We start from the raw sequence: 26496 nt of genomic DNA, 5'->3' as shown, positions 1-26496 counted from the left end.
ATGTCCGTGACCGCCTGCCAGGGCTTGGGGTTTGTGATTTCACTGCTTGGGGTTGCGGGCATCATTGCCGCCACCTGCATGGACCAGTGGAGCACCCAGGATCTGTACAACAACCCGGTGACAGCTGTATTCAACTACCAAGGGCTGTGGCGCTCCTGTGTCCGAGAGAGCTCTGGGTTCACCGAGTGCCGGGGCTACTTCACCCTGCTGGGGCTGCCAGGTAAGGGCTGGTACCTGGCAGGATGTGGGGGAAGACAGAGGTGGACAGGAGACAGTGGCCTCTGTCTGGCGCACCACAGAAGGACCACGGGGGAGGGAGAAGCAAAAGCCTCCACCACCAAGGTAGGAACAGGAGTGCAGGAAACTTAGGGAGAGGAGCTTCCTAGAGCTGGTAGGGCTCCTGTATCCCTAACCGGATGGTACCCAGTTCTCCCCATTGGGCACATTTTTAAATAACTCCTATGCAAGCAATAGCATTGTCTCAATCACCAACAGGAAGAGGACTCAGGAGGCCCAGATCATAGCCACTTCCTTCCTTTAGCCCTAGAGATCTCCCCTCCCTGAGCTGGGGACTGTGAATCTCCTGAACGGAGTTCCATCTCCAGCCCCCCCGTGCCTGGTCCCAGCTTCCAGGGGACACCTCAGCATGTAGCAGCAACAGAAAGGGAGCAGAGGAAAGGGACAGAGAAAAAGAACTGGGTGCTGCATTTCTCAGGGACGGAGGCGCCAGATGCGCCCCTTCTCTGAGTCTCCCGACCTCCGGAATGTATTGGCCACATGGAACCAGCTTCAGGGCACTCTCTGCACAGAGGACCCTTGTAGAAAGTGCACTCCACTGTGCGGGGCAAAGGGGTGTGGGTGTGATGTCCAGACTGGCATATTAGCCACACAAGGATTTGTTTTCAAGGATTTGTAGATGGGTCATGTTAACTTGAAGAAATTCAAGTCTCAAGAGTAGAGAATGTTAAAAGTATCTTTCACTCAGGTAACAGAGTAAGACAATGAATACACTTGTCATTTTTATTTCTTAGTTCTTTTTTCCTTCCATAAATATACATCAAAGTCTGGAGAGAGGCATTTCCTAAGGTGGACACAGTAAAGAGGGTCAGAAATAGAAACTAGGACTTCTCCTGCAGGAATTCCCCATTTGGCTGCAGGGTCAAGACTTAGACCCACACAGAAGGTAAGAGGTAAAGACTCAGTGACGCAGTGACTCAGTCTTTTATACATTCCACACTTATGGATGGAGAGCTCACTACAACCTCAGGATTCTGTGGGCCTGGCGCCCCCCCCCCCACCAAAATGTGAAAGTGCAGTGTGGGCTGGGTATGACAAGGTGACAAGGAAGGAGGACAGAAGGCCGGTGCTGCAGTAGATGAGATGAAGATGACCTGCTCAGGAAGAGACCCACCGAGAAGGAAATCCCACAAGTGACCCTTGAAAGGTAGTTAAGAGTTAGAGGGGCAGCATCCTAGGAGGAAAAACAGCATGGGAAAAGGCATGGGGGTGCTTCCACCCAAGTCTGACTTGGGAGAAAATGAAGGAATGACCTTGGCTGGAGAAGAGGGTTTTTACGGAGATGATGATGAAGAGCATCGAATGCCAAGCTAAGAGATGAAGGGCCTGGTTACAAACAGGAGAATGTGAACCAGATCCGTGGGTGACCAGCTGCCAATTCAGTGAGGTCTCCCTCCACCAGGGACTGGAGGAAGGCGAGCCACTCCCACATCCCTATGTCCTGCTGACCCCTCCTGAGCTTCGGGGCTAACCATCTGCCCTAGGGATTCTCACTCGCCTCAAATGCAAAACGCCCCAAATCTCTCAGAGGTCTGGTCCATGGACCTGTGTCCATGCAGAGCTAGAGGCCACGAAGGAGAGAGTCAGCCTGAGGCTGACCTCTCGTGCACAGAGCACCCACGTGACATCTGAGGAGTCATACGGCTTCACAAAGGGCAAATAACTATGGCAGACCTGGCACTAGCACTTGAGCCAACAACTGCCTTGCAATATTTTGTGTAATCTCTACAAGCCACCCTGTGAACTTGGTGCTATCGCTACCACCTTTTTAGAAACAAGGAAGCTGAGCTGGGGTAACTTGCCCAAAGTCACATGCAAATGGAGCCAGGGCTCAGACCTGCCTGCACCTAAGCCCCAGCTCGCAGCCCTAACTGGGAGCCCCAAGGCTCTCAGACACAAAGCAGGAATCCCCAGTGCAAAGGCACCTTTCCTATCCTCCCCTCTTGCCTAAGATTGGGGCTGCAGTCTTGGGGAGTGTCCTGGACTAGCAACAGCTGTCAACAACCCCGGTACTTATCTTGCAGGTTAAGAGAGGGAGACTTAGAAGGGCAAAGTGACTTTCCCACGTGCACAGAGCTAAAACTGAGCCAGACAGAAACTGCTCTAGGGCCTTCTCTTAGAAACTTTGTGTGTGTTCATATGTGAAGATCCTGCAAATAGATAGTTCAGAGAAGGATTTTTCAAAGAGAATTTTGTAGGAATCGCTTTTAAAAGAAAGAAATTCTTGCAGCCCCTCAATGTTGATTACAATTATATTCATTTTAGTGTCACTTTAATATAAACACGTATAACAATAGATTTAAATTCCTAATGCATATAAATCTTATACAAGGACCAAAGCCACACTTGCAAATGTAATGTAAATACCACTAAAACACTAATAAACACAAATGTCATCTGGTGTTAGGGATATTGTTGGTTTTCGTTTGGAGTTTAACAAGACAGAGACAGCCTCAAGTCCGATTTTGTATTTCACCTCTGTCAATGTTTTGACTTTAGTATTATTAATGCAGATTCTCTATTCACGTGGGTTTGTTTTACAAAATGGTATTAATAACTTCGAGGTACTCACATGTTACACTTAGGCACCACCCCATCAGAGAATCATCCTCTTGAGTCTGTAGTGATGAGGCATCTGTGACTTGCTGCTTTTTGCAATGGTCTTGTTCATTTGAGGTGAGGTTGGGATGTGGAACTACTGAATGTGGCTCTAAGGCTATCAACACAATTATTTCTGGAATTGGGGTGGAATAGTTCTCTGCTGTGTATTTACCACCACTAACTGTTGCAATCGGGTTTATGCAAAGACAGGACAGAATATTGACCACCAGGGCACAGGTGTCTGAGCTCATGGTGCCAGTGCCACAAGGTAGGGAGAAGTTCCCCTGACTCCATTTCTATTTGAGCTGGAATGAACCCTTTGTTCAAGTAGCAGCTGAGGCTATCACTTCACTGACCCCTGATATAAACATGATCATAAACGCCAAAATGAACCCGAACCGTAAGTGGCTAGCCTGAGGATCTGGAACATACTTGTTTTAACTTCCTTTCCGTTGCCATTGAAATGTAAGCACAGAATATTTTAATTTCCGTGGAGAAGCTACATACTCCCAAGAACGCAAACACAGATACTCAGGCTCAGAGGGGAGAAATCAGGCACAGCCAGACCCTCCAGAGAAATCTGAGCCACAGGACTGGCAGCCAACCTTCCTAGACAAAGTCTTTTCACTAGAACCATCACTGGCAGCCACCCTGTCCTGGGCTGGCCGGGTTTGGACAAGGTCTCCTCTTGGCAGGGATAAGGAAAGAAAGGCAAAGCCTTTGGTCCCCCTACACAGGCAGAAATAATAGGAAATAAACAATAACACAACATAAATATGTTAATTAATTAAAATTTTAAATTAAAAAAATGTTTTTAAAAATTTTAAAACCCAGTAACACAGAAATCGTGGCGCTAGAAAGAACGTTTATTTGTTCAACAAACATTTATTGAGCACCTACTATGTCCCAAGCTGTCTGCACACGGGGAACATAGATATCAAAAGGCTCACAAATCTAGAAAGAGAGACAGAGGATGAACAAACCAGTGCAATGCAAGGTTTCTCAACCTCGGCACTACTGACAGTTTAGGCCATGTAATTCTTTTTTGTAGGGTACTGTTCTGTACATTATAGGCTATTTAGCAGCATCCTTGGCCTCCATCCACTAGATGGGAGTAGCAGCACCTCTCCCTCCCCAGTTGTGACAACAAAGATGTCTCCAGACATTGCCATGTATCCCCTGGGGCAAAAGCAGCCCCAGGTAAGAATCACTGCAATAAAGCATAGTCAGCAGACATGACGGAAGGGACTTCCTAAAGGAACTGACAGCTGAGCTGAGTTACTAACAAGAAGTATGAGTTACCCAGGAAGATAAAGAGGTAAAGAATTTTCCAGAAAGAGAGGAATATCATTGGAAAAGACACAGTGGCATGAGAGAGTGTAGTGTATTAAGAGAATTAAAATAACTTAGACCTCCTTGTGAGGCAACACAACACAATATGTGTTAAACACTTAGGAATAATATCTTTAAATATTAGGCAAGGATCGCTTCTTGGTCTTTTGGCTAAGATCAAGTGTAAATATTAGGCAAGGATAAAGATGAAAAAAGAGGTTTACTAAGAAAATTTTAAATGTCAATTAAATGGAAATATATACTACAGGTTCCTAGATAGGAATATTATAAAGATGTGAATTTGTTCCTAATTAATGTATAATAATAAATAATATAATTAACTAATTACAAAATAATAAAATGTATTAAGACCTTACTCTGTGCTAGGCATTGGCTCAAGAAATTAGCATATGTTCATTTATATTTTAAATATAATTTGCATGGTTGTATAAATTTACATAAATTACCTTACACTTAACTTTAATTTTCACAACAACACTATGAGGTAAGTAGTGGTATTACCTCCATTTTATAGATAAGGAAACTGAAGCACAAAAAGGCTGTAGAATTTGCCCAGTGACACTGTAGTAGTAAGTGGCAGGTGAGAATTCAAACCCAGGAAGAATTTCTGCAGAGCGTAAGCTTGTGTGGATAATATTACAAGAATTCTAATCAAAATGCTGGTAAGAGTTTTCCTTTGGGAACTTGACAAAGTGGTTATCTATAAGAAGAAAGTAGATGAAATTAACTTTTAAATGTTTTTTTTAAGAATAATACAAAAGTAAAGAGCTAACTCGGCCAGATATTCAACCAAATTCTAAAGCTGTGATAACTAAAAGGGTGCTTCGGCCCAAAGATGGACAGAAGGTCAATGGAACAAAGTCTAAAATTAGAAAGACATATACGTGAATTTAATATAGATAGAGGAGGTTTTACAAAGCATGGGGAGAGGGAAGGTTATTCAGTAAGTGCTGTAAAAATTATTGATTAACTTTTTTTGAGGGAAAAAAAGAATCATAGACTATAAACCAAAATAGATTCCAGGTTAATTAAACGTAAAGATACATAAAATACTTTTAAACTTTCTATAATTCTAATATCGTTTCTAAATGGAAATTAAATTCCTAAGCATAGAAAAGAACAGTCATTTTACTACATCATTCAACAGATTTTTATTAAGCACGTATTATTATGCACCATGTACTGTGAACCTACAAATGGAACATATAAATAAAATATAAATGGAATACGCTGTATTTTTTCTAGAACCATGAAAAACACTAAAAAGGAAATAATCGATGTGAAAAGATCTTTTTAGTAATCATAGCAATATATTAAGATCCTTAACAAATAAATAATTCATATTAATTGGTAGAAAAAATGCTAAAATTCCAGCAAATAAATGAGGAAGAAGTACAAACTGACAACTCAAGAAAAGGGAAAAACAAATGCTCCATAAATATTTATTTAAAAACTATAGTTTCAAACTCATTAGTAATCAAAGTAATGCAAATCAAAACAAGTGATCGTGTATAACTTACCAAATTCACAGTGTAGGTAAGGGTACAATGAGGCAAGATCTTTCAACTACTGCTGCTAGGAATAAAATTCATAGAAAAAAAAAATCTGCTTCTACATAAGAAAGATTTTTTAAAACCTCACACCCTTTGACATCTTAATTCCTCTCTTAGGAATCTGTCCTAAAAGAGTAATCAGAAATGCTAGCAAAGAGTTATGTGAAAAATGTTCATCATAACATTGTTTTTCATACAAAAAAAAAAAAAACTGGGGAAGGGATATAATCTAACTATATAAGAATAGATGCTGTTTTAGTGAATAGTAGTACTTCTATTCATGGGATATTAATAGACTATATTAAATATATTAAACAATGTATGCGATCAAGTGAAAAGCACAAAACATTAAATCGTATAATCTCTTAATCATGTAAAAATATATACAGAGAATGGATTAAAAAGAAAGTATGCCAGATATTTTGTCTAGGAGGTAAAACTGTAAGATTTTTTAAAATTTTCCCTACTTCTAAATTTTCTATTTTGAGCACCAAAAGGTAGAGTCAGGAATTAAGAATATAAAGTGTGTTAACAGTTTAAAAGTAAAAAACAATAGATGCATCAATCATTTGTCTTGCTAATAATACTAATTTTACTCCTCCTATATTCCTAGCTATGATATTTTATATTGCTATTTGACCACCATTTTGCCTAATTGTCATAGATGGTGTTATATTAATATTCCTAAAATGAGATAAAGAAAAGGTAGGGGAAATGTTTTCTCCAATGTCAGTAAAATAATACAAGCTCCTGGAAATTTACAACCTGAAACGCCACCACCAGAACCAAATTTAAAGTTGAATATAGGGACGATTCCCCCTAAGAAGTCAGCAAAAGTTTTTGCTCTATTTTAAAGGTGATTAAACAAAGTTGTAACAACCTCATTATTGTTAAACACATACCATGAATTATCACCATTATTATTATATACTATTATAATCAGACCACAAACCATCACTATGATTAGAGATACATTTAATATATTTTAACAAAGCCTGTTGCCATGAACAAGAAAGCCAGATGTTCCTCTGCGGACCCCCATTCACTCTTTGGCAGTGACAGCTAAAGCAGTGGTCCACTCATTTTGGAGCACAGAAAACTCACCAGGAAGTGAAAAATCCCATCTTCCACATGTTTTAAAACATGTTAGTACTTATTTCATATTTTAGAAAGTGTATAGACTTAGAATTTCTCTCTACTCGTTCAGTATTCTGCCTAGGTAGAGGGAACTTTAGTTTATCCTTTAAACTTAATTTTTCCTTCCTCCAAAACCATAAAGCCACTGTCGCCATTTCAAGCAAGAAAGCTTAATTCCTTATTACCTGAATAACTTTGTTTTTTCTGTCCTGAAATTTTGCATAAAAACATTTGCATAGGAGAGTGGGTGGGGAAACTGCCATGAATCAGAATAGATAACTATAATAACTTTTTCGTTTTAATGTTTCCATTTTCAATCTACTGTTCTGGTGGTATTGTAGTCAATGTGTGGGGAGGGGGTAGACAGATGTCATAAAATGAACAACTGGAAACCAAACTCTTACAGATCTCTTTGTGGATAAAAAGCCTGCCTCTTAGTTGAAAAAAGAGTAAAATGAGCTCTGTCCACAGACACAGTGGCAGAATCATTCCTGACTTACTCCAACATTTTCCAGTTGAATCGGTCAATCCCTGTCCACAAGCAGAAAACAGTCACTTCTTCTAGCTGCCTTCTACCCACATTTCAGACTTGGCCTTGTAGCTCAGTTCAGGGGATACAGAGCCATGACTTGACTTTAGTCATGTAACTCTTGCCTGCTCTCGTCTTCTGGGTTTCCTGACTCATTCTTTTTCCTCTACAAACACTGATCACAGAACCTAAAGCAAGGTGTGCGGTTGAGGGGTGCATTGCCTCCATTCAAATCAGAGGGGAGACCTTGCATATTTGCTTTCTGTGTTTACTGGGAATAAAGCCGTGGGAGTGGTGGCTGGGTGCACCCAAGATAACATTGAAATGTCCAGATGCACAGGCCTGTTTCCGGGAGAACCTGTCTGCAGGCTAGAGATTGGGGCATGGGTGTGTGGGGCTGTGTATCAGGGCCCTGACATCCAGATTTGGGGAAAGTCTCATTAAAATGTGTCTGAATTCGGAGGCCAGACACACACCACCTACGGGAAGCAGCAGGTCCATCAGTTCCCTGACATAATTCTAAAATCAAATTATGTAGACGAAACGCCATGGCTGATCTCCAGCCAAGTCTCTCTTTTGTGTGACTATATAATCCTGATATTTTGACCAACTGTCGTGAAAACCGCTTTTGCAAAATGTAGAAGGTGACAGTGTGTGAGACCTGAACGGGCTCTGAAGTGTTCTAGTTTAATCTGTCCATGTTACAGATGAAAAAACTGTGACCCACAGAGGTTGAGCCATTTGTTCCAAATCACGCAGCACACGGCGTGTTAGGGACAGTGTCAGGAGCAGATGCTAGGCCTCTCAGTAACCAGGTCAGGGTCTCTGGCCCAGCCTGCCCTGTGCCCTCCTCCTGGCCTTCGTGGAACTTCCATGTCTGCATGCCACGTGGTCTTCACGTGGTTCTTGCAACAGGAGTGAAAGGGTGAGATGGCCGTCAATACAATGCCCTGCTTCTTCTCATCCCAGTTCCAATATCAGTGGACCGAGAGCCTATCTCTAGCATTTGGCTTCCTTTTCTCAAAAGAAGGGACAACTCTGCCTGCCTCTGCCACTCCATATGGAAACAGAGAAGGAGCCCCAGATTGGAAGTTGAGATGGGAGCTCCACCTTTGTCATCTTTAAAGTAGCTGTGGGGGCTTCCCTGGTGGCGCAGTGGTTTAGAGTCCGCCTGCTGATGCAGGGGACACGGGTTCGTGCCCCGGTCCGGGAAGATCCCACATGCCGCGGAGCGGCTGGGCCCGTGAGCCATGGCCGCAGAGCCTGCGCGTCCGGAGCCTGTGCTTCGCGACGGGAGAGGCCACAACAGTGAGAGGCCCGCGTACCGCAAAAAAAAAAAAAAAAAAAAAAAAAAAAAAAGTAGCTGTGGCTCAAGGCACTTGGGCAAGTTTCTTAACCTGTTTGTAGGTCACTTGACTCACAGCCCCCACCAAAAACTATGGGTGGGAAATAATAATACCTGCCCTACCCATTTCTGTAAGATCAAAATGGAACTGTCAGTGAAACGTGGTTTTAGTCGTGAGGAGAAAATGTTAACATCTGGTGTAAGAGGAGATTCCTGGAGCCTTTTTTTTTTTTTAAGTGAGGTCAGGCGAAGTGGTTTCCTGTGATGAGCAGAGCCTAAAGGAAGGGCTTTTTTTTTTGGTGGTGGTGTGGGGTGTGGGGGGTGGGGGTGTCTCAGCTGCGCTTCTTCCCCAGAGGGTGGCGCCCTCTGGGCAGAGCCCGAGCCAGGATGGGGCGGGGGTCCACTCAGACTGCCTCGCCCTCAAACCAGCTGGGCCTGCGCGGTGCAGCGGGACAAGTGCCTCTTGGGGCTGCTTCCCTAACAAATGAAAAAATAATGCCCTTGAACCAAGAGTGAAACTGAACTATCTAAGGAAAACACTGTGAGCAAACACTAAGGGCTGAGGGAAACCATCTAATCAGAGCAGCTCCCCGGGAGCACAGCAGGACGAAGGAGGCAGCTGGGTGGGAGGACGGTGACCCAGGCCATGTCCACCACCACATGTCAAGTGGTGGGCTTCCTGCTGTCCATGCTGGGCCTGGCCGGCTGCATCACTGCCACGGTGATGGACACGTGGAGCACCCAGGACCTGTACGACAACCCTGTCACCGCCGTGTTCCAGTACGAAGGGCTCTGGCGCAGCTGCGTGCAGCAGAGCTCCGGCTTCACCCAGTGCCGGCCCTACTTCACCATCCTGGGCCTGCCAGGTAGGCGAGGGCACAGGTGAGGCAGGGAAGGGCCTGCTTCTCTCACCGCAGCCAGGAGGGACTGGTGAGATGCGCGCAGGGCATGACCCTCGCAGCACGGGCTCCGGATAGGAGGTGTGAATAAGAGGAGAAGTTGACCCGGTGTCAAAGAGGGCTATAGTCGTAGCAGTGAATATCGGAGACTTCGTACTCAGGTCAAAGGAATTGCTAGTAAGGAAGCAGGTCTTGAAAAGAATGGGTCTATCGTGAGGACAAGCTCATGGTACTAGAATAGACAATGTTTCTCAAGGAGAAAAGTAATCGTGTGCATGTATGTGCATTGCTCTTGCCTGCACACACATGGGAGTAGGTAGGATGGTGAATATTTTCTTCCAGTCCAAAAAGTTTATTGGGAGCTAATATCATTTCATTATCAATTCAATTAATTTTTCCTTTGAAAAGCTGGAGTTCTCTGTAGGTGCCAGAAAGTATACATTGCCATTAAACTATAAATATCTTTTCTCTGCATTTGTGTTGAGAGGTTCTGGTCTGCACTCCTAAAAAACAATGCATGTCAAAATATAATTATAGAACTGTAATGATATTATAATAATTTCAGAATATAAATATAATGATAAATGTGACATCGTTTCACCCCTGAAGATAAAATCAGCTAAATCCCTGTTTCTCATACAGATAATTATTTCAAATAGGAATCATAGGAACTTTGCATTCTAGATATTATGGAAGCTCTACTTGCATTTGTTTTTTAAAGCAAAAAGAAGTAAAAGGTCAGGCTAATCAGTGGCTCTAAGGAGCGGCCCAGATGTGAGTTTGGTGAGGAAAGGAAAACAGGGCTGGGTTTTGCCTCTCTGAAACAAACACTTTGTGGACAGGTAGATGGGAATAAGTTTGCACAAAACTGTTAGGAGCCTGTGAAGCCCTTGAAATTGAATTGTAAAGAGCAATTCAATTAATTCATCTCCATGTGTAGAAAGAAATAGAAGGTGGGGGGCAGAGTGGAAGAATTGGGGTATTGACTCCATTTTTAGAAGCCACTTGTGTTGCAGGACAGACCCATCCCTGACTGAGACCTGCTTAGAGAATCAAGGGTGGTAGAACCTGGCCGGAGGGAAGGAAACCCTGGAGGAGGGATGATGCTATAGCGTGAGGGCAAAGGTCAGAAGGGAGGAGATGTGAGACCGTGGATTGTTGGGTTGCTAGCTAATTTTAACTATTAAATGAAAAAATAAGATTGACCTTCTGTTGAAAATTAAGGCATGACATTCCGTGACTTCAGCTCATTAACCCAGGGCTGCATCACCTGTTATCAATCTCTTGCTCATTCTGTATTTTTCTACACATGGGGCTCCCGAATATCCCCACTCTCCTAAATGGCCAGACCCCATCGCTGCCACTCTCATGGCCTTTCCTGTTCTATTGAGGGATCCCATCCTCCCTGAGCCCTCCCAGAACCTCTCCTCATCTCCCCACCTCTCTGCAGAACAAGATCCCCTCCCTCCCTCCCTCCCTCCCTCCCACCCCGGCTCTGAAGGCCCCACGCCCTCCTGTCTGGCCATCACCGCTGCTCAGCCCCTCTCCTCTCTGCCTCTTTCATCTTCCCTCCTCTCTTATGCTTATATCCTCCTTTACTGGAAAACCTTCTCTTGATGCGGATCATTGTCAATTTCTGTCTCTCCCCAGCTCACTGACAATCAAATTAAAAGACTCAACTTTTCTACCACCCCTCACTCTCAACCTCTGGCTTCTATCCTTCATCTCTTTAGAGTGTTTTCTGCTTTGATTGTGGCAGAAGGTCGGGCAGAATCTTCCAGTCACCAACTTCCAGTTCTCGCCTCTCATCTCCCTGGATATTTCAAGACCTAACCAGCTTCCATGGTTCCCCACTCCCAGCTTAATTAGGTGCAGACATGACAGCCTGACACCCACACCCTCCTGCATTGCTCACCTCCCTTCCCTGACCCATCTCTTACCAGCCCTTTGCCCACAGCCTAAGGTTTTCCCTGTCCATTTACTATGCCTTGGGCTTGGTCCTGGATACCCATTGCCCCTACTGCCCAAATGTCCCCCCTCTTACACCCCAACTGCTACCTGCACAAATCTTCCCATATGTGAGGTCCAGCTCAATACCATCTCCTCCCTGAAGCCCCCTCACATCCCCAAATGAAAAAGGATCCCACAGATCTCTGTACCACTCCCGACAACTGCTCACAAATCTGAAACTCTGAAAAGCTCCAGGCAGCCTTCACAGAGGGGGACCCCAGCCCTGCCGGTCTGCATCGGGGAAACAGGATCCCACCAAAATCCAGGAAAGACATTTCTTGGGACTGAGTGTGTGGGAAAGGAGATACTTTAAATCGTTGATCATGTATGGCCTTGGAGAACAGTGTGGATTTAAGAATAGCCAGTCCTCAAGGCAGCAGGAGTGACTACAGTGTCAACTGGCATCCTGAAATATTGTGAATAAGAGGAGATCTTCCCCCCTACCTTGGTCCAGGCCTTTCTCTTCCTCCTCTTCCCAAGTCTTCTTCCATTCCTGCCCTTCACACTCTCTCACCCATGGCTTTCAAATTCTCAACTATATTTTATCACCATGTGAGAGGATTCAGGTTTGTACACGGTTAACACAAATCAAAGCCATGTCAGGTTGGAGAGAGATAACTGCTTTTTTTCAAATTGTTTTATTGTTTTAAATTAATTTTTATACAATTTTTAAAGCTTACTTTCCAGTTACAGTTATTACCAAATGTTGGTTACATTCCCCATGTTGCTCAATACATCCCTGTAGCCTAGATTACACCTGATAGTTTGTATCTCCCACTCCCGCACCCCTATATTGCCCCTCCCCCGCTCCCCACTGGTAACCACTAGTTTGTTCTCTATGGAGAGATAACTTCTTTTTAGGGAAGGGGAAGAAACTAAAACTTACTGAGGCTGGCTTAGTTCCATGCTGGGGCCAAGCAGCATCTGATCCTCACAACATTTCTTTGCAAGAAATATCTCTATCCCACTCCAGAGTTGAGGAGACTTGGCTTCCGTGAGGTTAAAAGACTTGCCTAATGACACTCACCTGGTATCATGAAGTCTGCAGGTTTTCATGAGATACACAGGACCTCCATATCAGTTCCCTGGGATCTCTGGAGAATCAAAGCCTTCCCACCTTGTTCTGAAGGGCTTTCCCTCTGAGGTCTGGCCTTAGACTTCCTTCCTCTGGGATCCCCTCCTTTGGGCTCCTCCACCAGCCATTCCTGCCTTCAATCTGAAGCCAAGCTGTGCCTGAAGATATGGGTCCTCCCCCTCCCACCCCAACAAAGGCCCCATGTCCAGTCTTTGGCACTTTGTGACTTGCGGTCTCATCAGCCCCACCCGCACCCCCTAGCCAGCTTAGTGATGTCAGCCACTGGGAACTCTTTCCTCTCAACTCCCCATTCTGAGCACCTCCTCCTAAGCCCTCTTGAGGGCTGTTTTCCCAGATTATTCCTTGCAATTTTATGTCACTGAACAATTAAATGAAAATCCCTAGGGATCAAGGCAAAACATTAACATTTCTTTAGAAGTTTCCCCAGGAGAGGCTAAGGTACAGCCAGGATTGGGAACCACGCCTTGCCTGTCAGTTCATAGCTACTTTGGGGTAATAAGATATATTGCAACGGTGGGGGGTGGGGGGCGGAAACTGAGTTCCCATTTTTCTGTTTGCTTCTGTCAGCCCTGAAGCCTGCCCACCTTTCAGGTCTGATAATACGTCTTTGTTCATTGGAAAGAATGCTGTAGTCACACCTTTGGTGCAGGGAATCAGTCTATAGAACCCGTTGACTCACCTGTTATCAGCTGATAAGCCTATGCCCCTTGCTCAGAATATCAAATAAGAGAGAGAGGCTAAAAGAGAAATCTTACCTCCTTTGGAAGCAGTTCCTCTGGTGACTTATCCATGGAGACGGATTAGTATTCCAGGTGGTAGAATCTTCCAGATGGAAAGGAAGTTCGGGTCACCACCATGCATCCCCATGGTCATTACTAGACATAGGGGGGTTCCAGCAATGAGTAGTGAAGAACATTTCCCCTCGCTTCCTGACAGCTGCCCCCATCACAGCTCCCACCCTCAGAAGAACACCCACAAGGGGTCTCCAAAGCAAGGAAGATCTTGGTTCATCCATCCAGGTCCAGAGTTGTGGCTCTGACAGTGGCCCCGCAAGATTTAAGACAGTTTTGTGTCTTTGCCCAACCACAGGCTAAAAGAAAGTGGTAATCTAACCCTAACCCTAGAAGGAGATTCTAAAAAATAAAAAGGAGCTCAGGGTCAGGGTGGACCCCTGGTTCAAAGCAGGTACCAGTGTTCATCAGAAATCCAGAGATCAAGAGAGAGCAGTAAAGAATGAGGTCTTGTCATGCATACCTGACCCAGCAAAGGCAAGAGGGCATCTGAGAGCCTGAGGCAAAGGCTGTCTTTGCAAAGGCAAAGACAGGCTGGCTACGGCTTCGGTACCCAAAGAATCCTGTGGCACACACAGCAGCAGCTGCTCTCCACATCAGGCAAGCCCGGTGCTTTCACCTCCCACCAGCTGGCATCACCATCCCTTCTAATCCAGCAATGTCAGGGAAGACCACATACTTCAGCCACAGCCATAGCACATACATGGTATGTTTTCAGGAACAAATAGTAGAACCACTCAGTTAGAGATTCAATGACCCCATCCTTGCCAACAGTCCAGGATAAGTAAAATTTTTCATAGAATGAGGAAGGGATATTTCTTATCCTACTTGGTTAATATTGTTTATTTGGTTGGTTGATTGGTTGATTGGTTGGTTGGTTGGTTGGTTGGGTTTTAGTTGTTTTAACCAGATGCCTTGCCAGGTGCTTCTCAAAAGGGATAAAAGATTTTGTTCTCTGAATGGCTTAAGGCTTAAAATATCAGAACAAGAGCAGTTTTTAAAACCTTTAACAGGTTCCTGAGTAGATTTGAAGTTCATAAGAGGCCCATGAGGACAAGACGGAAGGAAAGTCAAAGTCCCTTCCTCCTCTCATAGGTCCAGTTTTCTGGTAGCAACATGCAAAAATAGAAGAGCCCTGAGGGTATTTCCTGAAGTCTGGGGCTGCCCCACAAATGTCCTCTCCACAGCTGTCCTTAACCACAGCCTTAGAGTTTAATTGTGTGTGTGAAAGAGAGCTAGAACCACACGATGAGTGACTGTCAGAAAGGGGTTCTATTACGATTTCTTAGCCAAGGTACTCCCAAGGTGAAAAGAAATTTGAGGTTCAGGATTTCCAGTGAAAATATAATCTTTCCAGGTTGTAAGCTGCTTGAAGACAGAGATTATTTCTCATGAAATTTTATTCTTCCTTCAGCATCTGGCAAAGGGCTTTGCAGAGAATTTGAGCTTAAGAATACATGATGGATGAATGAATGAATGAATGAATGAATTCATGGATGAGCGCATGAATCTGTTAATGTTTGACTATGAAAATATACCAACATGTGCTGGATGAATACACAAAGGTATAAATAAATACACAAGTAGATGTCACATGCCTGCATTTGTTAATGAGGGAATGGATGAGGTGTTTGTTCCCAGTATGTGTGGGGTCAACAAAGCCATTGGGCAAGGCTTTGGAAAACAGAGGTGACACACTAGAGTCCTCTTATATTAAGGAGTGGATCCAGAGGCCACTCTTAAGCCCTCATGAGTTCTTTTCACCTTACTGGGGCCACCGTGGCTCTAGCATCAGGAAACTGCAAGCCCAAGACGCTAATGTTCATCAATTCTTCTAGGAATGAATGGTCAGATCCTGGAAGATCGATCCACACCGTACACCAACACAGTTACCCCCAGAATATAGTGGTTAATAGGACCAAGACTGATGATGGATGCTTATAGAAATCTCTTCCCAGCAGGGAAGCAAAGTTAAAAGCAGAAGTTTCTTTAGGGAGAAGAGAATCAGAATTAAGTGAATGGAAGTCAATGGCACAGAACTAGCGTAGCTGGTTACCATTGTCTCACTACCTGATGAGAAAGTTGCCGGGGCCTCCATTCCTCAGACACTGCAGAAGGCTCTTTAATGAACTGATCTACCTCTCCTGTTTTCACTATCTTTCATTGATTTCCAATTCTTCCATCATGACAAACTGCTTTATGATACACACGTTAGAGTGAATAAGCAGGCAGCTCCCCTGATATCGGCCATATTTGAGATGAAATCTTCCCTAAGAGACTGGAGAGAATTCCTCCCAGGGCTCCCTTGTCTTGAGAGTCACATTTATAAATAATCTCCTGGGACAGGCAATTCTCTGAGGTGACTTTTGGAGAATATTCCTTTATACGTTCTTAGCATCCATTTCAGAGGATGACATTTTATGGTCTAGTCTCCAAGTTTGAAGGATACATTCTGTTAGGAGCTTACAGATCCCTATACCTTGCTGGCAGCCAGAACTCTACCTGTTTTTCCAGGATAAAGTATCTCAGAGCAATGTATTGTGATGGGAAAATAACCATTTTGAAACAATTCCAGGTTTGACCCCCAGCTCTGCCTTTCCCTTGATATGTGTCTTTGGGCAGTTATTTAACCTCTGAGTCTCAATTTCTTCAATCATAAAATAGAGATAATAATACTACCTACATTGCAAGGGAGTTTTTGTATGGATTCAATCTCTTAACATTGAAAAGTCCCTAATAGTTTTCAATTAAAAGTAGAAGTTGGCGGGCTTCCCTGGTGGCGCAGTGGTTGAGAGTCTGCCTGCCGATGCAGGGGACACGGGTTTGAGCCCCGGTCTGGAAAAATCCCACATGCCGCGGAGCGCCTGGGCCCGTGAGCCATGGCCGCTGAGCCTGCGCGTCCGGAGCCTGTGCTCCGCAACGGGAGAGGCCACAACAGTGAGAGGCCCACGTACCGGAAAAAAAAAAGTAGCAGTTGGCTATGACAACTAGAATAGGACAGAGCTCTCTGCTTTGCTTCACATGGTTCTTCAGTTCTGCTCTACCAGAACTACCCACACTAGTGGCCTTTCCCTCTGGAAGTCACAAGAACTAATTTATCTTCCTTTTGTAAAATTAATTATGCTTGTGGTGGACATGTTTAATGACTTTCTTTCCCCACTTTGGCATAAGCTCCGTGAGGGCAGAGACCATATCCGACCTGTTACTCATGGTCATCCCCATGCCTAGTCATGCAGGCTCAGTAAAAAACTGTTGGGATGAGTCACTGCACCTTAAGGACGCACTAGAAACCTCTTTGGAAATATCTGGAGGGGAGGCCACTGCAGGCGAGTCCCAGCAGGATGTACAGCTTCCACTGATTCCTGGAAAGGGAACTGCTGATAAACTGTGGTTGTGCTGAAAGGCCTGAGATTGATATAATCGTCAAACCTACAGCTCACCATGACCTTAGTAGTCCCTTTGGGAAGAGGCAACAATACAGTGCCCCTGGTATACCACCTAGTGACCTTGCTTCATTATAGGCTGTAAGTGAGTATTGAGCTTTCTGGAAGTGGACACAACCCTAGGAAGCACTGAGTTCCTATGGAAAGACTAGAGAAGAAAGAGGTTTGGGTTAGAAGTCAAAGCAACACAGTTTTACTATAAGCTCTATCAATAATTTTTAATGGCACCTTAGTCAAGCCATTTCCCCCTTCTTGGACCCCAGGTTATCAAGCTTTCAAATGAGGACATGAAGTAGCTAAATTCCCTTGGCCCTCCCAGCTCCAACAGTTCATAATTTTCTCATTCTATAGACTCCTGCGTGCATGTCTTTCATCAGTCAGGGGAGTGTAAGCGATGGTTTTGCGTTTTTCACAATTTCATATCCCCTGAGGATGATAAGGTTCCCAGTTTATGGACTTGCCTTTTCTCAGCCGTTTGGTGCTGGTTGGTTGTAGTTGTTTCATTGTATTACACCAGAGCCTACTCAATCACGCTGAGGTGGTCTTACTTGTCTGCTTGTGTCTTGCCCCTCGCCCCGCAGCCATGCTGCAGGCAGTGCGAGCCCTGATGATTGTGGGCATCGTCCTGAGTATCATTGGCCTCCTGGTGTCCATCTTCGCCCTAAAGTGCATCCGCATCGGCGGCATGGATGACTCTGCCAAAGCCAAAATGACACTTACCTCCGGGATCATGTTCATCATCTCAGGTAAACAAGGAGCCTGGGGTTCCCTCTCTCACATGTGCATCCAGGAATGCCAAAGCAAAATCACTCTGGCAGAGGACAGGGCTTCTCCCTAGTGAGCATGGTTTGAACATGGATCAGAGCGTTACACGCTGGGATTCAAGATCTGAGATTAAGGCTCACTTACACTCTACAGAATTATCGTGAGTGCTGGTGTCCCTCTTAGCTGCCACCCTCGCCTCACTATGAGAGATTCTCAACTCTAGGTAGACATGTGACTCAATCCCTAAAGGCATTATTTTGGTGAGACTTTAGAAAATGATTTTAAGGGAAAAGCCCTTGACATCATCAAAGAACCAGGCCCAAAATATTTGTACTACTGACCCCTGGTCCCAAGATGGAAAATCTCTTTCTGCGCACGTACAAATCCTTCCTCAACTGGAGAGATAAAAGAGTGTAGGCACCTAGCACAGGGTCTGACTCATAGTGGGAATTCAATAATCAATGCTTGGATTGACCATCCTGTTATAGGAGTAGCATATTCTGCAGCCTGCTCCTCTAAAATCGTTTAAACATACATTGCCTCACAAACAATGTGATCCATTTAAAGCTGAAAAGTTTTCCTTTTCTTACCCACAGGTCTCTGTGCAATCGCTGGAGTGTCTGTATTTGCCAACATGCTTGTGACTAACTTCTGGATGTCCACAGCTAACATGTACACCAGCATGGGTGGGATGGTGCAGACCGTCCAGACCAGGTAACCCCCTAATCTAGTCTCAGTGTTCCGTGGTGAACATTGTTGTAAAAATCCGATTAAACACGTATGCCTAATGTGACTGTCAGCGCCTGAAATAGCAAAAATTTATCAGAGGCAACCATGCCATATCATAAATCAACAATGATCTGTAAATTCATAAGCTTCATTTCAGTGAAATATCCTTGGCGATATGACTTGAGGCTGATCTGACATTTGCATTGAAATACAGCGACAGTTCACAGTATTTATCTACCACTCTTACACAGGCCCCATTGTGGTGGCAATGAAACAGGCACTGCTAACCCAAGCCTGTAAATGAGCATCACCCCCACGTCTCCAGTCCATGACGGGAACCCAGCTAGGGACAGGGCAAAGCTGGAATCGAAATGAGGGAGGTGCGGTACAGATGAGAAAAGTAATGTTTCTTCCTTGTACGGCTGCTCTTTCTCTCATTCATTCATTCATTCATTCATTCTACAAATGTATCGAACATACAGGCACTCTTCTGAGGTCCGGGGATAACGACAAGGTCCCCGTTCTCACGGAGGTCACGGTCTAGTGGAGGGAGATGAAACCTCACTGTAATTTGGTGTCGGAAGCAGAGTAGAACTTTTCAAAGATGGAAGAGCAACTCCAATACCTATATTCATTTAGCCACTTCAAAGGGATGTATTTCATAGCAAGAAGCAGCAGCAAATTCCTGAAGGAGAAAGATCTTGTTCTGGGAGAGCAATGTAAATATTATACCTAAGTGACCCGTCATCTCTGGAGTGGATACACTTGGTATTTCTCTAGCAGCACCATCATGGGAGACAGATGAGCGTGAGCACGTGATAAATCCATTACTCTCTGGCTCCCTGGAACTCCACTCGCCACCCATGTTCCCGCTTTATTTCAAGAATAGGAAAAAGTGTGATCCCCATAAGCTGCCCTCATCCCCCTTTACCATCCCCTCATGGTCTCTTGACTACAAGGGCTACTTAGAAGCATGTTGATCAACTCGTCCTGGTTTTCCTGGGATTTTCCCAGTTTTAGCACTGATAGTCCCAGATCCTGGGAAACTTCTCTGTCACAGGCACATCAGGATGGTTGGTCACCCTATTTTGAAGAGCTCGCCTTGGCTGCAGTATCTGGGTGCCTGGTGTCACTGCCCCTGCCTGAGGAGTCGCCCACCCGCCTGGCACCCGGCGCTAATGCCCGCCATCACTCTCTTACACCGTCTCCTTAGAACATTCCCGTGTCCCTTGGGCAGGCAACTTCAGAGATTTTATTCTCAGACAATCCTGTTTTGATGTAACTGAGTCCCATTGGAGGCAACCCTCCAAGGGGAAGGGCACCAGCCTTGGTGGACTGGAATTCAGTGTGGACTGGAACAGAAGCACCATGAGGGTGGGGTCTGTGTCCGTTTTGTTCATCCCTTTGTCCCAGTGCCTGGCAGTGCCAGGCACATAGTAGGAGCTCAATAAATACTTGCTGAACAAATGAGTAAAGAAATGAATGAACGAATGACTGGTCTCTTCACATTAGGTCTTTCTAAACTTAATGCTCCTACCGGCATGGATGGTTACCAGGGTTACTTGAGTTAGAGATTTATCCACAGTAAGAACCCAAGAGACCAAAATTCCTTCTGAACTAATAACTTGAGACTGATTCCCTAATCTCTCAAACTTTTCTTACCAAACCTTCAAGACACTTCCCTTTGCCAATAGGGAGGGAGGGGGATTTCCTGAGATGTTTCTCTGAAATTAGAAGTTTACAATTAATTCTATGCCTGAGGGATGCTAGGGGCCTAAGAATCCCACAGCTTTTTTGCTGAGTAGCTTCAGTCCCAATTCGATTCTCCAGGACACCTGATTCAGTTGACTGCGACCCAAAGGGCTGTGTTCAGGAGCGGGCTGGGATAGATGTAGAATCCAAAAGTGGGGACAGAGAGGGCCAGGTTCACTGGGTAGAGCCCGGGGAGTTGAGTCAACCACATTCACAGCCACTGTCTCCCCACGCAGGTACACCTTTGGTGCGGCTCTGTTTGTCGGCTGGGTCGCTGGAGGCCTCACGCTAATTGGGGGCGTGCTGATGTGCATCACGTGCCGGGGCCTGGCGCCGGAGGAAACCAAGTGAGTCTCCCCATCCCAATGCAATCAGATGTTTTATCCGAGTCCATTTTAACATATCATTTGCAGGCAGAATGATCAGTATAGGTACACGGAAGAACTCTACTGACAAGAGGATCATGAACCTTATCTTTTACGAGGAGACCTAAAGAACAGAACAGGCCTATTTCAGCCTGAGCATATTTAGAAATGATGTTATTGAAGGAAAAACTCAGCCCTCTAGGTTTCCCCCCGCTACCGACTCCAGTATTCTGTAACTCAATGGTCCTCAGCTGGGAGCAATTTTACCCACCTCCCACCCCCACCCCCCCTGCCCTGGTTCCCAGGAGATATTGGGCAACATCTGAAGACTCTTGATGGTTACAGCTTTGGGGTGGAAGGGTTGGGTGATACTGGAATCTGGTGCTAAATATCCTACAGAGCACAGGACAGGCCCCTACAGCAAAGAAGTATCCGTTCCAAAATGTTAGTAGCACTGCCGCAGAGAATGCCTGTTGTGCCTCTGTAACTGGGCCTGGGGTTGGGAGACCTGGATCCCAGTCAGGTTCTCCTGTTCACCAGCCCCGTGACCTCTAGCCAGTCATTTGCCCTCTCTGAGCCTCTGTTACCTCATCCACATACTAAGCAGATTAGGGGAGATGGGTTGCATGTAAATACCTCCCAGCTCACAAATTCTATGATTCTTTGGCATGACCATGTTCACCTGGACATCATTTCTGGTTCCGCTTCATCTTAATTGATGAACAGAGGGAACTCACTAGTCACTAACCCCCCAGCTCTAATACAAAGCAAGAGATTCTGCTCTACCGCAGAGGCTGAAAAGCCAGTGTCCCAAGGCCCAGGGAAGCAACTGTCTCAGTTTGCCGAGGACTAAGGGTTTCCTGGGACACTGGACTTTCAGTGCTAAAAGTCAGACATCCTAGGGAAAATGAGTAGTTTGTCCTCCTACCAAATACACCTATGATCATAGAATATTTCTTTTGCTTTCAGCTACAAAGCCGTCTCTTATCACGCCTCGGGCCACAATGTTGCCTACAGGCCTGGAGGCTTCAAAGCCAGCACTGTCTTTGAGTCCAACACCAAAAACAAGAAGATATACGATGGGGGTGCCCGCACAGAAGATGAGGGACAATCTCATCCTTCCAAGTACGACTACGTGTAGCCCTCCAAGACACCTCGGCAGGAGCAGAAGAAATCCCCCAACTAGAGCTCACCCCAAAACAAGGACATTTTACCTTGATTTCCCATTGCTTTTGACTCACAGTTGGAAGTTAGAAAGCCTTGGTTTCACCTGTGGTGGGGCCAGATGGTCTTGGACACCGGCCTCTGTCTCTAAATGTTCCATCACAAAACAGCTGAGTTAGCAGATGTGCCTTAGAGGCTATAGCCCACATTTTCCAATCCTCCGATCCTTTTCCAATCCATTTTCCAATCTTTCCAATCCTTCCAATCCTTTTCTTTTTTTTAACATAACCTTTTTAATCTGATGATAGAATGTGGTTTGAATTCCTATCAATCACTTAGATAATTTAGGCAGACTCCCCCTCCTCCTTCTAGCCAATGGCCCATTGATGATCTATTTCCCAGCTCATCCCCCAGAACAATTATGAAAGGAAGAAAAGAGTCAATCAAAAGACATCGTTTTCTGCTATTCGATTTTTGCCCCTTCCCCCCACCCCCGCCCTAACTTGGCTACTAATAACACTGATTGAAGGAAAGTTAGTAGGGAAAACTATTTATCGTATCTGCAGCTCATTATCTGAGTTTTCTTACACTATGATCTTGAACGTTACTTGGACCAAAGTGATTTCAGTTTGACGAAACCAACCTTTTCCACTTCTGCTAACATCTGCTAATTCTAGCTGGACTCCCCACTGCAGGTCCTCTTTCTGCCACAGGCCAGAAACTGTCCTCAGAGGAATGAGAAAAGAATTTTTTTCTTTTTTCTTTTTTTTTTTTTGGTAATCTAAATATATTTGGCATGCTAAATATACTTAGAATAAATAATGTATTAGTGAAATGATACACTGTCTCTGTGAATCAGCCTCACCGCTGCACATGAATAGAAGAAAATGAAAAAAAAATTGCTCTGATGTTGCACTGTACTTTGTAAAATCACATTTAAGTCCAAATTTCATGAAATGCTCACTGATCCTGTTTCTTTCCCTTTGAGGTCTCCTGGGCTCTGATTATAGATGATAGAATCAGTGTAATCCATGTAAAAACCAAATAATGGAACACAGCAGGTCCTAGGAAGTGAGTTGAAACTGGTTCTTTTTTTAAAAAGTGATGAGCCTGAATGTAATATTTCCAGGTGACAGGTGTCCACACTTCCATGGCTGCAGGCCACGAAGAGTTGAGGGTAGCACTTACTTGGCACTGTGGTTAGCTTTGTGACACTGAAAGCTGGTCCCTTCACTAAATTCATCTTGAGTGGTTGGACCGTTGGCTGTTCGAGAACTCTCTGCAGCCACACGCCTTCCTTGTGTGCATCACTACTGCCAAAAGCCTAACCTCCTTCTTGCAGGCCACCAGAATCCCATCCCAGCACGAGAGCCAGAATAGGCCCCCCCCCAGGAAACTGAGGTAAGGCCAATCTCTCAAAACTACCTACTCAGGGAACAGCGCTGGTGCTGGGGGAATCTGACCATTGGGTTATTCTTTGGAGGAAAAAAGTCCTCAGGCCAATAGTGCATATGAAAGTGGCCTCCAAGGAGATGGGTGAATATTCATAGGGGTCTTCAGGCTGTAAAGACTACGTTGGGGGGGGGGGAGACCAGATCATGGCCCATTAAACAGAGAGGACTTGTGTTCACCAAGAATCCAAACAGTAAACCCAGAGACACTTCTCAATGAGACAGCAATGGTTTTAGGCCAAACCATATAAGAGCGCTCATGAAAATCATCGTCTAAGATGGGGTAAAGGATGAACAGATAAAATCAGGATGGACCTGGAGATTATCATACTAAGTGAAATAAGTCAGAGAGAGAAAGACAAATATCATATGATATCGCTTATATGCAGAATCTAAAAAAAAATGATACAAATGAACTTATTTACAAAACAGAAACAGACTCACAGACTTAGAGAATGAACTTATGGTCACCAGTGGGGAAGGGTAAGAGGGAGGGACAGATTGGAAGTTTGGGATTGACATGCACACACTGCTATGTTTAAATTACATAACCAACAAGGACCTACTGTAAAAAAAAAAAAATTAAAATTAAAAAAATGTCAGCAAGTGCATGCATACACACACACACACACACGCACACACTGCTATGTTTAAATTACATAACCAACAAGGACCTACAGTAAAAAAAAAAAATTAAAATTAAAACAAAGTCAGCAAGTGCATGCGCGCGCGCACACACACACACACACACACACACAAAGTGGAGGTTGGGAGAGAGAAAGCTGAGCAATGTAGGACATGGAGATTGTTCAGGGTTCTCAGGGTTTGAGTGGAAGGCCATGAACACAGTGAACTCTCCCCCGCACCACCACCAAGTCCCTAGTCGGGTCTGAGGCCCTGAGGTGTGGCTCAGCTGGGCTTTTAATTAGCACATTCTCTATCCAACACTTAATTGTTTGAAAGCCTCCATGTAGTTAGAGTGCGCTTTGTAAATTTTTTTTGTTGCTGCTCTGTCTTATTGTACATGCACTGAGTATTGACCTCCATGTTTTGTTACTTAAATATTAAAGATACTGTTTTCTCACATTCGAACAGCTTCTGCTCTTTTTTCCTTAGCTTCAGAATGTGGAGGTGGGAGTCTCAGCACCTCAAAGCCGAGTGCATCTCCCTGGGGTGTTTCTGTTTGCAGAATCTCTGTCTTCTCAGCAGCAGCCTGGCTGCCTGGAGGCCAGCCAGGTCTGATCCAGTCCAGTTAGCAGTTTCTGCAACTTGGGAAGCCTGAATAAAAAGGGATTCCCAGAGCTGCCGGGCATGCAGCATGGGATCCAAAAACCAAGTTTGGCCTGTCTGACCCTGAGTGTGCCAGCCTGGAGTGTCTAATGTCATTGGTAAGCCCATGAGCTAGTAAAACAAGAGAGTCAGTGCCTGTCCCCTTGGTGACATCAAGGTCTGGCTTGACCAGCTCCATTAGCCATACTCACTGAGGCTGCATCAGGCTATGGAAACAGCATGCTCTATAGAAGCAGAACATCCCAATCTCAAATCCAGGCCGCACCATTTCCCAGCTGTGTTAGCTTGAACAAAACACTTAACCTTTCAGAATCTCAGTTTCCTTATCTACAGAATAGGTATAATAAGGCTAATGGAATAATGTGAGTAAAGGATCTATCTAAGTGAAAACATCTGACTTAAACAACTTAAGACAACCAGGGCCTTGGCTTGTGTAGCTAGCATATGAGGCCAGGATTGGTTTCAGGCACAGAAGGATCTAGGAATATGCTCGAGACTCTACCTTTTTCTGCTCACGTCTCAGTTCTGCTTTCCTCTCAGTTGGTGTGTTTCTCAGGCAGGTTGTTCCCACAGGCTAGCAGTGATGGCTGATCATATTTCCAGGCATAGGCCATCTTTCGGCTCGGGAAACTTGCCAAAAAGGGGGTATCTCTTTCCTGATATCTGTAGGAGAAAAAAATTCTGATAAAACTCATTGGCCTATTTGGGTCATGAATCTATTCCTATCCAGGTATCCATCCGTCATCTCTTCCTATAGCCAGAGCAATGGTATTTAGCTTGGCCAAGCCTGGGTCCCACAGTCAAAACGTGGAGATGGGGACTTCCCTGGCGGTACAGTGGTAAAGAATCCACCTTACAATGCAGGGGACGCGGGTTCGATCCCTGGTCAGGGAAGTAAGATCCCACATGCCACGGGGCAACTAAGCCCACATGCCACAACTACTGAGCTTGCGCGCCTGGACGACAGCCCGCCTGCTGCAAACTAAAGAGCCCACGTGCCCTGGAGCCTGTGGGCCACAACTAGAGAGGAGAAAATCCTGTGCCCGCGTGCACCACAATGAAGAGCCCGCGTGCCACAACTAAGACCTGACGTGGCCAAAAATAAATTAAATAAATAAATCTTATAAAAAAAGAAGTGGAGATTTGTCATATACCACAAAGACTATATCCTAAGGACCCAGAGTCCTTAGCAATCAGGCACTCATTGCTTTGTCTTGATTTTATTTTTTTTTTTACCCCTTTGGTTGAAACTGAACTCCAAAAAAACCTTCAGAGGCACAACCTCTGAACCTCTCTGACCATTTACCAAATAGCACAGTATTTACAGTACAGAGAGGGAAGATCTGGGAGACTTCTTTGGTTCTCCCAGGAAACTGATAATTACAACCTAAAAATGGCAAAAAAAAAAAAAAAAAGAAAAGAAAAGAAAACAACCTTCACATTCAATTTTAAACAAGTGGGATTACCAAACTGGATAGTAGAAAACTAAGGTTAAGGACATTTTGAAGACTCTGTGCGAAAACAGTATGTGCAAGTCATAATGTACAAGCTCAAAATATGACTCATCACTGTTAGCCATAAACATCCCTGGGGAATCCCGAGGAGTGGGCTAGTGTTTCGCTGTCATTCATGTTGAGGTTCAAAAGAAAGAGGGTTAAATCCATGTTTCCATGGGATGCCCAATTCTTTTACCTTTTTTCTTGGGTAATATTCAGCCCCATCCTGCCACCACAGATATTATACAGGGTCAACCACTGCAATGACTACAATTTGCGCCAAAGTGCCTGGTATCTCAGAGTTGGAGCATTTCATTGGAGAGAGCACTGGGCTTGGAATCCAGTCTCTGGGGAAACCTGAACTTCTGGTCCCAACTCCACGGCCAAACAGTTATGTGACCTTCAGGGATCAATCACAATGATTCACCAA

General features: G+C 44.7%; 1 protein-coding gene across 2 annotated transcripts; it reads left to right on the top strand.

Moving 5' to 3' along the window:
* CLDN18 (claudin 18) lies at positions 1-22043 on the top strand (the record flags this gene model as incomplete). Of its 2 annotated transcripts, none has more annotated exons than XM_082839020.1 (5): positions 1-220; positions 17636-17800; positions 18416-18533; positions 20537-20647; positions 21635-22043. In XM_082839020.1, the coding sequence occupies 5 exons, from the start codon at positions 1-3 to the stop codon at positions 21804-21806; spliced, it is 786 nt and encodes a 261-aa protein (XP_082695146.1). In that variant the 3' UTR covers positions 21807-22043. The 2 variants fall into 2 exon arrangements, with proteins under 2 accessions (XP_082695146.1, XP_082695145.1); XM_082839019.1 differs by lacking the exon at positions 1-220 and adding an exon at positions 9411-9681.
* Between the last annotated feature and the right edge of the window lie 4453 nt (positions 22044-26496).

Source organism: Leucopleurus acutus, assembly GCF_964270905.1.
Source record: "Leucopleurus acutus genome assembly, chromosome: 5".
In the NCBI taxonomy this organism is placed as follows: Eukaryota; Metazoa; Chordata; class Mammalia; order Artiodactyla; family Delphinidae; genus Leucopleurus; species Leucopleurus acutus.
This window is presented reverse-complemented; position numbering and strand designations above follow the sequence as displayed.